This window comes from Hylobates moloch, unplaced genomic scaffold, assembly GCF_009828535.3.
Source record: "Hylobates moloch isolate HMO894 unplaced genomic scaffold, HMol_V3 SCAFFOLD_1172, whole genome shotgun sequence".
Lineage (NCBI taxonomy): Eukaryota > Metazoa > Chordata > Mammalia > Primates > Hylobatidae > Hylobates > Hylobates moloch.
In genome coordinates this window covers 801-13124 of record NW_026653447.1, presented here as the reverse complement: position 1 = coordinate 13124, position 12324 = coordinate 801, and the positions used below count along the sequence as shown (strand labels likewise).

Sequence of the window (12324 nt, the reverse complement as noted above, 5' to 3'; positions counted from 1 at the left end):
CATCCTGGCTAACACGGTGAAACCCCGTCTCTACTAAAATACAAAAAAAATTAGCCGGGCGTGTTGGCGGGCGCCTGTAGTCCCAGCTACTCCGGAGGCTGAGGCAGGAGAATGGCGTGAACCCGGGAGGCGGAGCTTGCAGTGAGCCGAGATTGCGCCACTGCACTCCAGCTTGGGCGACACAGCAAGACTCTGTCTCAAAAAATAAATAAATAAATAAATAAATAAAAATAAATAAATAAATAAATAAATAAGTCACCTATCCCTATCCCTATTTTTTTTTCTTTCTTTCTTTTTTTTTTTTTTTTTTGAGACAGAGTTTCACTCTTGTCGCCAGGCTGGAGTGCAATGGCACCATCTCGACTCACTGCAACCTCCACCTCCTGGGTTCAAGGGATTCTCCTGCCTCAGCTTCCTGAGTAGCTGGGATTACAGATGCCCGGCACCATTCCCAGCTAATTTTTGTATTTTTAGTAGAGACGGGGTTTCACCATGTTGGCCAGGCTGGTCTCAAACTCCTGACCTCAGGTGATCTGCCCGCCTCGGCCTCCCAATGTGCTGGGATTACAGGCGTGAGCCACCGTGCCCCGCCCTCTATTTTCAAAGTCAGAAAACCAAGGCTCCAAAAGCCTTCAGGAACCTGCCCAAAGTTATACAGCCATTGGGTGGCAGTGCTGGGGTTGGCATTCAAGTCTCTCTGATGCCAAAGCCCAGGTTTGTCTGCCTGTGTGTTACATTATAAACTGCACCTGTCACGACAGTCCTCTCAACACCCTTTCCAAGTCTGCAACTCCCAGCCAGTGTGTCTGAAGGGTGGCTGCCCACTGCCAGGAGCTGCTGTTACAATTTTGAGTGTCAGCTGTGTTTTGGGGGCTGGATAAGTCCAGAGAGTCAGGGGGCCCAGTCCTGAGACTGTAGAACCTGCAGCAGACCCAAGGGACAGAGGCTTCAGCTCCCTCCTCTGGCCTCATCTCTTTGGCTGCTGATCTTCTCCCCCACGAATAGCCATCCGTCTGAACAGGGCGTATGAGGACAGTTCTCCTTCAGTATCTCCAGGCAGAAGCTTGGCAGAGGAAATGCTTCTCCACCCACTTGGTTTCCTGTCCTATGATGGCTCTTCCATCTGGTTCATTCATTCATGTATTCATTCAACAAATCATTACCGAGCACTGACTCTCTGCCTTGCCATGGACAAGGTACTGGAGGAGGTGGGGAAATGAAGATGGATCAATACGAAAGACGAGACACTCATATACAAAGAGTTGTCCAAGCCGGGTGCGGTGGCTCACACCTGTAATCCCAGCACTTTGGGAGGTCAAGGCGGGCAGATCACCTGAGGTCGGGAGTTCGAGACCAGCCTGCCCAACATGGAGAAACCTCGTCTCTACTAAAAAAACAAAATTAGCTGGGCGTGGTGGCGCGTGCCTATAATTCCAGCTACTTGGGAGGCAGAGGCAGGAGATTCGCTTGAACCCGGGAGGCAGAGGTTGTGGCGAGCTGAGATCATGCCACTGCACTCCAGCCTGGGCAACAACAGCAAAGCTGCATCCAAAAAAAAAAAAAGAGTAGTCCAAGGTAAACATGAAGAGGACCAAGAGAAAGCCCAGACCAAGACCTGTGTGAGGTTGAGGTTGAGAGGAGAGATCACATCCAGATTTGGCAGGAGTGGAGAAGGGGTATGCGTTAGTAAGTTTCAAAGAGGTGAAATTTGTGCTGGGCCTTGAAGAAAGGGTAGGATTTGAAAATGTGTAGCCAAAGGGAAGGGCATTCCAGGGAGGGAGAAAAGCGTGAGCAAAGGCCTGAGGTGGGAACGTGTGATATCTAGTAAGCTGTTCCGCGTGGCAGGGTTGCAGGGTGGAAGTAGAGCAGTGGCAGCCAGGATGGCACTGGTGGCTGGGCCAACTGACTTTATTTTGTGAGCTATGTGCTGTGTCGTATGTCACATCGGTCACAGCCTACCCCTGCTGGAGTGGGATCAGAAGAGATGGAGATAGGTCCCACAGGTCCCAGGAAGAGTCTTGACCCCAAGTTGCTGGCCTCCCTGGGGACACCCTTCTGCACTGTCCTTGGCTGCCTGTCATTCTTGAAAAGCCCTCTGTTGCCCCCGCGTTTCAGAATCTCTGACCTGCTCCAATAATACTTCCCACACCTAGTCAGCCCGACAGGCCTTAGAGCCTCAGGGCTGGAAGGGAAGCTTTAGAGAGCCTCTTGCTCAGTGATTTCAATTGTTTCAACAATCTGTAAATCCTATTATTCAAATGGAATCACAGAACCCCCAAACAGGTAACACATACTGCTCTAGTTAAAGCGAGGCGGGGGTCTCCCTACTCCATTTCCCCATCACTCCCCACAGCAGCTCCTGAGGCACCCCTGAGAAATCTAGGACAGGAGGAATGTGGTTTGAAAACCACTGGTCCGCTCCATTCCCATTTTCATTTTACAGGTCGGGAATCTGACATTGGGAGGAGAGATACAGGGGCTGAACCACCTGACCACTGATTCAGGGTTCATTTTGCTATCTTGTGCCTAAGATCAGGGAGAATGTTGTTGAGTAAATGCATAGACAAAGGCATGTGTGGGTGCCTGGGAGATGCCCCCTCTCCCCTGGGTAGCAATGCCACCACGGGCCTTGTGGCTGGAGCAGTCCCCTACGCCCAACTCTGCAGCCCAGCAGCGGGAGCTACACAGGCTCACCAGTGGCTCACCTGACCCTCAGTCCATCATACACACTCAGAATGGAGATGATGTGCTCAGCAAAACTTACAGCCACTCTCACCAGGGAGACAGGAGTTGGAGTGGTTGTTCTTCACATGTACTGGGCATTTTATTATTTACTGGAGGGTTTTCACAGACATGATTCTACTTAATACTTACACCAGCCAGTGAGCTTGTAAGAGGAGATGCTATCCCCATTTCACCTTTGTTTCATAGGAGGCACAGAGAGGAGTCCTCTCACCCAGGCCTTCTAATTCCAGGTCTAGAGAACATAGCGTGAGTGAGGGAAGGCGAGAGGCTGTGTGTGTGTGTGTGTGTGTGTGTGTGTTGAGAGGCTGCCGGTGAACAATGGAAGAAGAGCAGAGGCTGAGGCTGGGAGCTGGGAGCAGGCTTGTAAATTATTATTATTATTATTATTATTATTACTATTTTAGAGACAGGGTCTCACCCCGTTGCCCAGGCTGCAGTGGCGGTGATGATAGCTCAGTGGAAACTCAAACTCCCAGACTCAAGCAATCTTCCCACCTCAGCCTTCCAGAGTGCTGGAATTACAAGCATGAGACCCTGTGCCTGACCTGTGAATTATTATACAGTAACTGCTCCTTTAATTATATGCATCTCATTGCAAATGTAAGAGCAAGAGAGGGCCTCCTGGACCTCCCAGTGCCGAGCAGTTCGAAACTATCTGCTGTATGAATTTGATTGAAGAGGGCGTGCCGAGATCTTGTTTCTAGACAGGTCTGGGGTTGTCTCAGCCACATCAGAGGCTGCCCTGCAGCCCATCGTCCATTCCTAGGTCTCATATCTTCCCACTTCCTTTTTTTCTGTAAATGGGGAGAAACACCAACAAAAGTCCTGGCAATGTGTAAGAGGGAGGCAAAGAACATGCAGGGAGGCCTTGCCCAGTGGGTTCTTGTTACTCCGGACATACGGAGTCAACCCCAGCTTTTCCCTCCAAAGCCCCTGACACTGCCTGGGTTCTGCAGGGTGAGATGCCTGGGTTCTGCAGGATGAGAAGGCAGTGCTGTCCTATTTCCTGGCAGTTGCAGGAAACAGAACCATTCTGATTACTGGCAATGGCAGAGGCCACTCTTCTGGGTTCTGGGTAACTCTGGGATCAGTGCCCAGCTCAGCACAGGAATAAAGAAGATATCCAGCTGAAGACTCATGCTGCCACAGGGTCTGGACAGGTTTCTCCAGAGCCTCTGAAAGAAAACTGGGCTGCTCACCCCATTCTCTTACAACCTGCTCGCACTCATCCCTGAGAGCACACACACAGTCTATACCATATGCTCTGAAATACACATGAACCTTCTCAGAGATATGAATACATGCTTATGAGAAGCCCCCAGCCCAGTGCTCCCTCCCTGCCAAATGTCCCAGACACCTGCATCTGAGTGCCCAGGCGTACAGACATTCTGGGAGGCTGAGACAGACAGCCGACATCCCTCCAGGGAGCCTGGCGCATGTGATTTTCAGACAAGGCATAAGTTACTGCCTCCTCCTCTGATATTAAGGAACGGCTTCCTGGCAGCAGTCCCCAGCTCCCGTCCTAATCCTGGGGTTGGCTCTGGCTGCTCAAAAGAACTACTTTCAGGTTTCTCATGGTAACCAGAGGGAGCTATACAGGCTCACCTGTGGCTTATCTGACCTTCAATCCATTTTTTCACCCCCAGCAGGCCTGGCATTAAACACAACACAGGAGTAGTGACAGGGCTGTAAAAGCAGGTCCACTTTATTTACAATGATCAGTGACACATAGATCTTTGGGCTTTTTGTGGTCTTGCGGAGACACCTGGGTGGGGGGCCCACTCCCTCGATTGGTTAACACACCCTCCTTCCTCATCCTGCTGGGAGAATCCACTGCTGTCAGGACCCACCTGCTCTGAGGAGCCTCGACTTGGGAGCATCTCTGGGGTGTCTACTTTCTAGGTAGTCAGTGTCCCAAGCACCTGCCAAAAGTTCTCCTTACCTCCTTTGGAAGCCCCATCTTGGTCCTGGTTGTGGGGCACCTAGAAGGGGGCCACATACATCCGTCTGCAGAGAGATGGGACGGGCAAGGAATCCCGTGGGGGTGCCAGGGCAGAGGCATGGGCAGCGGCCTGGTGCAGGGCTGTTACCTGGCCTAACCTGTTGTTTGAACGTCGGTAGGACTGTCCCAGTGTTCTCCAGAGGCAGAGCAGTGAAGTCACAGGAGTCCTCCAAGGCGTAGAGAGGCGGGGCTTGGGCCTGCGAATTCCTCCCTGTGTGTATGGCAGCGGACACTGCCCACCGCCGGCCCGGCCCCAATTCTCCCCGGCCGCTAGATTCTTCCCCTACAAGAATGCCTCTCCAGGGTCATTTTTTTTTTGCACAAGGAAGAAGACTAGAGGGACCAAGGGCAAGGTCACTGCCTCCACCCTGCCCAGGGTCCAAACCCACCCTCCTGATTTCTGGAAACTTCTCCTCCCTTCTCTTGAGGGGATGTTTTAGGAGGGAATGAGGAGGTCTGTGGGCAAAGAGACGAGGTGTAAAGCATAGGGGGCGGGTCCACAATGGCAGGCCCGGGAAACTCCGGGTGTGGGGCGAGAGGAACACCCCCCAATAACCAAGGGCGTATCAGGCATCACCCTGAGCCAAAATGAGGCGGCGGGGCGGACAACACGGAGACCACGGGGGAGACACGGGCCGGGGGCCGGGGCAGCCGAAGCGGGCAGGGCCGGGGTTGGAGGCTGTGAGTCTGGCAGGCCGGGCCTGGGGCTGCGAGTCCTGTCCTTCGGATCTCAGCGCGCCTGGCCCGCCCGCTCCCTGGGGCCGGCCTTCCAGCGGCGGGGCTGCGCGGGCGGCGGGGGCGCCGGGGCGCCCCGCAGGCTGCACGTCCTCAGCTCCCGGGCCAGGCTGAGCACCTCTGGCCGCTCGCGCTGGGGGGCTCCTCCCTCTTGCTCCTCCGCGTCGTCCTCCTCCTCCTCATCCTCCTCCTGGATGCTGCTGAGGCGCGGCGCCCCGCGGCTGCGCTCGCTCGGCGGCGGCCGGTAGGCGCACTTGGCATTGAGCAGGCGGCGCAGCGGGGCGCGGGGCACCGAGGCGGCGGCGCCCCCAGCGCGGAGATGCTGCTGGCGCACGTGGCGCGCGTCGCTCTGGCGCTGCAGGCGCTTGAAGTCGCTAAAGGCCGCCAGCGCGGTCTGGCGGAGCAGGCGGGCCAGGGCGCGCGCCTTGTGCGCCCGCGCCAGCAGCACAGCGTGGCAGCGCAGCACCACGGCCTTGTGGCGCGCCTGGTGGCGGTAGACCCAGGCGAAGACGCGCGGGTGGCGCCCGTCCGCCGTGCAGTAGGTGATGCGCGGCAGCAGGTAGGCGTGCGCCGGCCTGCGGCCCCCCGAACCCCCGGCGGCGCTGCGCTCGCACGGCTGCATGCGGATGCCGTGCGGCCCCAGCGTCAGCTTCATCTTAGTGCCCCCGCCAGGCCCGCAGCGAGCCCAGATCTTGCCCACGGCGTCGTCGGTGCAGCCGTCGCCCTTGGCGTGCAGAGTGACGGCGTTGCCCAGGTACCACACGGTGTAGGTCGGGTCCTCCTTGTTGAGCTCCACTTTCTGGCGCCGGCTGCGGAACACACGGCCCAGGCGCTCCAGCGGCCAGTTGGGCAGCAGGTCCGGGCAGGAGCGCAGGAAGCTGGAGAGCAGCGACGTGTAGGCGAGCCCCGGACTCAGGCTCTTCGCCTTGCACTTGGCCTCGTCCTCCACCAGCACAAATTTGTTACGTCTCCAGGGCAGCATCGCGGCGGCGGCGAAAGGGGCTGGGGGCGCAGGGAGCTCACCAGCGTCCTGTCGGGAGACCGGGAAGGCGCGCAGAAGTCCACCGCCCTGAAGTCGCGAGAAGCCGGGCAGCGCCGGGGACAGTCTTTGCCTGGAGATGCCCAGTGCCAGGCAGGGCTAGCTTCGCAGATGCCCGGTGCCCAGCCGGGCCAGCAGCCGAGGTGCCGGACGGCGGCCGAGTGGCTGAGAACAGCTTTTCCCGGGAGTGTCTCCAGCCGTCTGGGAAGCGAGGAGGGGCTGGGGCTGGGGGTCAGGTGGGCTGGACGCCCCCCAAGCCCAAACGGTGGGATTTTCGCGGTCCCTGCCGCCGCAATTTGGGTCGCCGGAGCCGCTGGCGGCTGCTTGGTGGGGCAGACCGAGAGCGCGGCTGCGGTGGGGACTCCTTCAGGCGTCGCTGCTCCACCTCCCCGGGCTGCCTACATCACCGGGCGGGACCGCTAGCTCTCTTGTCCCCTCCCCTTGCCCTCTTCTCCCCTCCCCCCGCGCAGGCTCGTGCTGCCCGGGACCCTGCACAGGCGCGGTGGAACGGGTTTAATCATTATTAGTGGAGGGGTGGGGGTAGAGAGGGCTGTTAAGCACTAGGAATCCCCTGAAATATACAGGAGGGCTTTGTCCATGCTAATTTATTTGGCCTCGCTACTGGTCTCCAAGCTCCCCTTAGCGCATTCGGAAACCCCCGCGCCCCACGATTCCTGCTGCCCCTCACCCACAGCATGTCATTACCCCCATCCCTGGGAGTGGGAGTTAGGGGGTGTTCCTGAAGGGGCCGGCCTGGCGCACTTTGCCTTCGTCTGCACAGCACAAAGCCAGCCGAGGTGGCCGAGCAGTGCAGTGGAAAAGTACTGTCGCTTGGTGAAGCTTTCTCCCAGGTTCTTCCAAGGTCGTGGGCCAGACCGCTGGGCCTGAGCTGAGAGACCTGGCCACTGCTGCAGTGGCTGGCAGTGCCCCTCGCCTGGTCTGAAGCAGGGAGGGTACTCTTTGAGGGTGGGGGAAACTTTCAGAACAGGGTCTGTGGTAATTGCAGTTGAAAAGTTCCTTCTGGCGAAAGGGCAGCCTCTGGGCTCTGCGAAGATTAAATCAACTCCTATTTGTGAAGTCCTGTTAGTTCCCAGGGGTTTAGCATTCATTTTCTTATTTAATTCTTGGAACAAGTCCAGGCTCAGTTAAATGACTGGCCCAAGGTCTTCAGGCTGGTAGGAGGTAAAACTAGGGCTCCACTCAGGCCTGGGTGACCCAGGGGCTGCCCCCAACCCTCCATGCTCCCCTGGGACCTCCTAATGAGAAGTGATGAGCACCTACCAGGGAGGAAGTTCTGGTGTACTGAGAGACAGTTGTCCCTGGGTGTGGGGACACAGCTCCCTCTTTCAAGATTGGTTAAGCCGCAAGTTCCCTAGAACTCCAGGACTGCTCTGATATGGGACCAGGAGTCTTGTTGCCTTGGGCTCTCACAGAGGCAACACTCAAGCTCTTTCCTTGGCTTCTGAACAGGTCATCTGGGGTGGTGTCCAGGTCAGGAGTGAACCCAGGTCTGGGCTGGAGCTGAACTGAGAGCCTGGGCTGGGCCAAGCCAAACCACATGACCTCCGAGAGTGGGAGCAGTGGGAAGATTTGGGAAGATGGTGTGTGCTATCTCGGCCAGTGGGTAGGAGTGAGTGGCTGGGGTCAGAATCCCTGGGGGAATATAAGTAAAATAACAAACCAAAAAAGAAAATAATATGCAAATAAAGAACAGGAAATTACTCCGAATTGCAGTATCTTTGGTTTGGAGGGTGCCTCCCAGATGATATGGTCGGCTGTAGCCTCGGTTCGTTTTTAATATGGAAATATCTTTATCACCTTTTGCTGATTATAAAAGGAAGATGTGCTTGTGGTAAAAATTCACAGAAGAAGGACATGAAAGTAAGTCTTCTACTGTTCCCCACCCTGCAGATGTGGCCTCATTTCCCAGGGGGAGAGAACAGGCTCTGAGAAGCCAGTGATCATTGCAGTGCTTTTCATGGCGCCACATTTGTCTCCTGGGCCAATGGAGACATTAACTCAACCAAATCCCTTTATGGAAAGGACTTCATGTGGTTTTGACCTGAAAGTCAGTTCACTGTAAAATTCTGCCATGTCCTGCCTTGAGTCTCCTAGGGCCGTTCTCTGGACCTTGCCACTGGGGGTTCCCTCTCCCCGCTGGCAGTGGGCTGGTGGGAGTGCTCAGAAGCAAAGCCTCAGCTTGCAAGGCTGAGAAAACTGCAAGATTTTTTTTTTTTTTTCTGCGACAGGGTCTTGCTCTGTCTCCCAGGTTGGAGTGCAGAGATCACTGCTCACTGCAGCTCGACGTCCCAGGCCCAAGCTGTCTTCCCATCTCAGTCTCTTGAGTAGCTGGGACCACAGGTATGCACCACCATGGCTGGCTAGTTTTTAAAATTTTTCTGTAGAGGCCGGGCATGATGGCTCACGCCTGTAATCCCAGCACTTTGGGAGGCCGAAGTGGGCAGATCACCTGAGGTCGGGAGTTTGAGACCAGCCTGACCAACATGGAGAAACCCCGTTTCTACTAAAAATACAAAAATAGCCTGACATGGTAGTGCATGCCTGTAATCCCAGCTACTCGGGAGGCTGAGGCAGGAGAATCGCTTGAACCCGGGAGGCGGAGATTGCGGTGAGCTGAGATCGCTCCGTTACACTCCAGCCTGGGCAACAAGAGTGAAACTCTGTCTCAAAAAAAAAAAAAAAAAAAATTCTATAGAAACAAGTTCTATGTTGCCCAGACTGATCTCAAACTCCTGAACTCAAGCGATCCTCCTGTCTCAGCCTTTTATATTGCTAGGATTATAGCTATGAGCTACCAGGCCTGGCTGAACTCCAGCTGTTGACGGAAGGAAGGTGTAACTAGCCCCTTAGGCTTGCTAGAGTTAACATATAAAGACACAGAAAATGTAATTAAATGTGTTTCGGAGAAACTTTTTTTTTTTTTTTTTTTTTTTGAGACAGCGTCTCACTTTGTCACCCAGGCTGGACTGCAGTGGTGCTGTCTTAGCTCACTGCAACCTCTGTTTCCCGGGCTCAAGCTATTCTCTTGCCTCAGCCACCCAAGTAGCTGGGATTATAGGCATGCACCACCATACCCAGCTAACTTTTGTTTTTAGTAGAGACGGGGTTTCACCATGTTGGCCAGGCTGGTCTTGAACTCCTGGCCTCAAGTGATCCACCTGTCTCGGCCTCCCAAAGTGCTGGGATTACAGGTGTGGGCCACCACCCCTGGTCAGAAACAGCATTGTAAAGTCTTAAGTATGTCCCAAGTATTGCATGTATCTGGCAACCCTAAGCCTCCTGCCTACCAGCGGGCTAGAGATCAAGTGGCCACAGGTACGTGTGTGTGCTGCACACTGAGGGTCTCTACTCTCCCTAGCCTGCCCCACTTTCCTTACTCCTGGTGGTGGGGCTTCTATTCCCTTTGTTCTTTGGAGAAATTCTCAGGGGATGGGGAAGGCCACCTGGGACTGTGAGATTACAGCAAGCCCAGTAGTCTGTTTTTATGTTACAATCCCTTGACCTCAAAGCAAGCTTGGTCTTGGGCATTCTGTTCTTCTTCTAACCTTTTTCCTATAGAGCAGTGGTCCCCAACATTTTTGGTACCATTTTGGTACCAGTTTTATGCAAGATAATTTTTCCATGGAGGGCAGGGGGATGGTTTCAGGATGAAACTGTTCTATCTCAGATCATCAGGCTTTAGTTCGATCCTTTTTCCTTTTGTGTGTTTTTGAGACAGAGTCTTGCTCTGTCACCCAGACTGGAGTGCAGTGGCACGATCTTGGCTCACTGCAACCTCTGCCTCCCAGGTTCAAGTGATTCTCCTGCCTCAGCCTCCTGAGTAGCTGGGATTACAGGCACATGTCACCACACATGGCTAATTTTGTATTTTTAGTAGAAACAGGGTTTCACCATGTTGGCCAGGCTGGTCTCGAACCCCTGACCTCAGGTGATCCACCTGCCTCAGCCTCCCAAAGTGCTGGGATTACAGTCATGAGCTACCACACCCAGCCATCAGGCATTAGATTTTCATAAGGAGCACGCAACCTAGGTCCCTTGCATGTGCAATTCACAATAGGGTTCAGGCTCCTATGAGAATCCGATGCTGCTGCTGATCTGACCGGAGGTGGAGCTGAGGCAGTAATGTTCGTTTGCCTGCCACTCACCTCCTGCTGTGCGTCCCAGTTCCTAACTGGCTACAGACTGGTACCAGTCAGCAGCCCAGGGGTTGGAGACCCCTTGTATAGAGGGCTCAGCTGCCCTCTGGGCTTCCACCATCCTTTCTATTTAGATGTCTCGAAAAGCTGGTCGTCCCAGTCATGGAGGCTGAACTCATCATGAATGGGACCAGGGCTGCTTTCTCTGTTAAGCTTTCTCTTGATTCCTTTCCTTGGTAAGAGCTCCCAGCCTGGCACCAGGTTGTCACTACTCCATAGACTGGCATGCAGTTGGATCTTTCCTTTTTTTTCAAACATCATTACCATATTTATACTAATATTAATTTAAAAAGCCAAATACCTGGCTTATAGTAGGCTTATAATTTAAAACAAATCAATCCCTTACCCCACCCTTTTTTAGTCTCAATTCCCACTTCCACAGACAACCACTTTTCTACACATTTTATTTTTTTGAGATGGAGTCTGGCTCTGTCACCCAGGCTGAAGTGCAGTGTTGTGATCTCAGCTCAGTGCAATCTCTGCCTCCCGGGTTCAAGCAATTCTCCTGCCAAGTAGCTGGGATTACAGGCGCTTGCCACCACACCCAGCTAATTTTTGTATTTTTAGTAGAAATGGGGTTTCACTATGTTGGCTAGGCTGGTCTCAAAATCCTGACCTCAAGTGATCTGCCCACCTCGGCCTCCTAAACTGCTGGGATTACAGGCGTGAGCCACCGCACCTGGCTTTTCTATACATTTTAGATGGCATTTCTGTCATATGCCTTCATATCTCAGACCTTTCTAATTCAGACATTTCAGTTTTTAAATTCTTATATATTGTCTCCCTGTTACAGAAGATGAAGAATGTTGTCCTTTTATCCACCCCCATCACACATAGTTTTCCTCCTCCCTCACTCACAGTTGAGTTAGAACATTTTTTTTTTTTTTTTTTTGAGACGGAGTCTCGCTCTGTTGCCCAGGCTGGAGTGCAGTGGTGCGATCTTGGCTCACTACAAGCTCCGCCTCCCGGGTTGACGCCATTCTCCTGCCTCAGCCTCCTGAGTAGCTGGGACTACAGGCGCCTGCAACCATGCCTGGCTAATTTTTTGTATTTTTAGTAGAGACGGGGTTTCACCGTTTTAGCCAGGATGGTCTCGATCTCCTGGCCTCGTGATCTGCCCGCCTTGGCCTCCCAAAGTGCTGGGATTACAGGCGTGAGCCACAGCGCCCGGCTGAGTTAGAACATTTTGTTCTTTTTTTTTTTTTTTTTTGAGACGGAGTCTTGCTCTGTCACCCAGGCTGGAGTGCAGTGGCCTGATCTTGGCTCACTGCAAGCTCCGCCTCCCGTATTCATGCCATTCTTCTGCCTCAGCCTCCCGAGTAGCTGGGACTACAGGTGTCCGCCACCACGCCCGGCTAATTTTTTGTATTTTTAGTGGAGATGGGGTTTCACCGTGTTAGCCAGGATGGTCTCAATCTCCTGACCTTGTGATCCGCCTGCCTCAGCCTCCCAAAGTGCTGGGATTGCAGGCGTGAGCCACTGTGCCCGGCCAACATTTTGTTGTTTCTGTTGCAACAGTATTCAGGGTTTAATTTTTATAACTATGTAAATATTGTTCAGAGCTGAGCCTTAAAGTGGGCCATGAT

The 12324-nt window shown here is 53.9% G+C and overlaps 1 protein-coding gene across 1 annotated transcript; it reads right to left on the bottom strand.

The window, feature by feature from the left end:
• Nucleotides 1-4434: 4434 nt before the first annotated feature.
• LOC116464640 (protein FAM43B) lies at nt 4435-6504 on the bottom strand. The gene has a single exon (XM_032147900.2). It carries the CDS (start codon nt 6462-6464, stop codon nt 5478-5480), a length of 987 nt encoding a protein of 328 aa, XP_032003791.1. The 5' UTR covers nt 6465-6504; the 3' UTR covers nt 4435-5477.
• Nucleotides 6505-12324: the final 5820 nt, after the last annotated feature.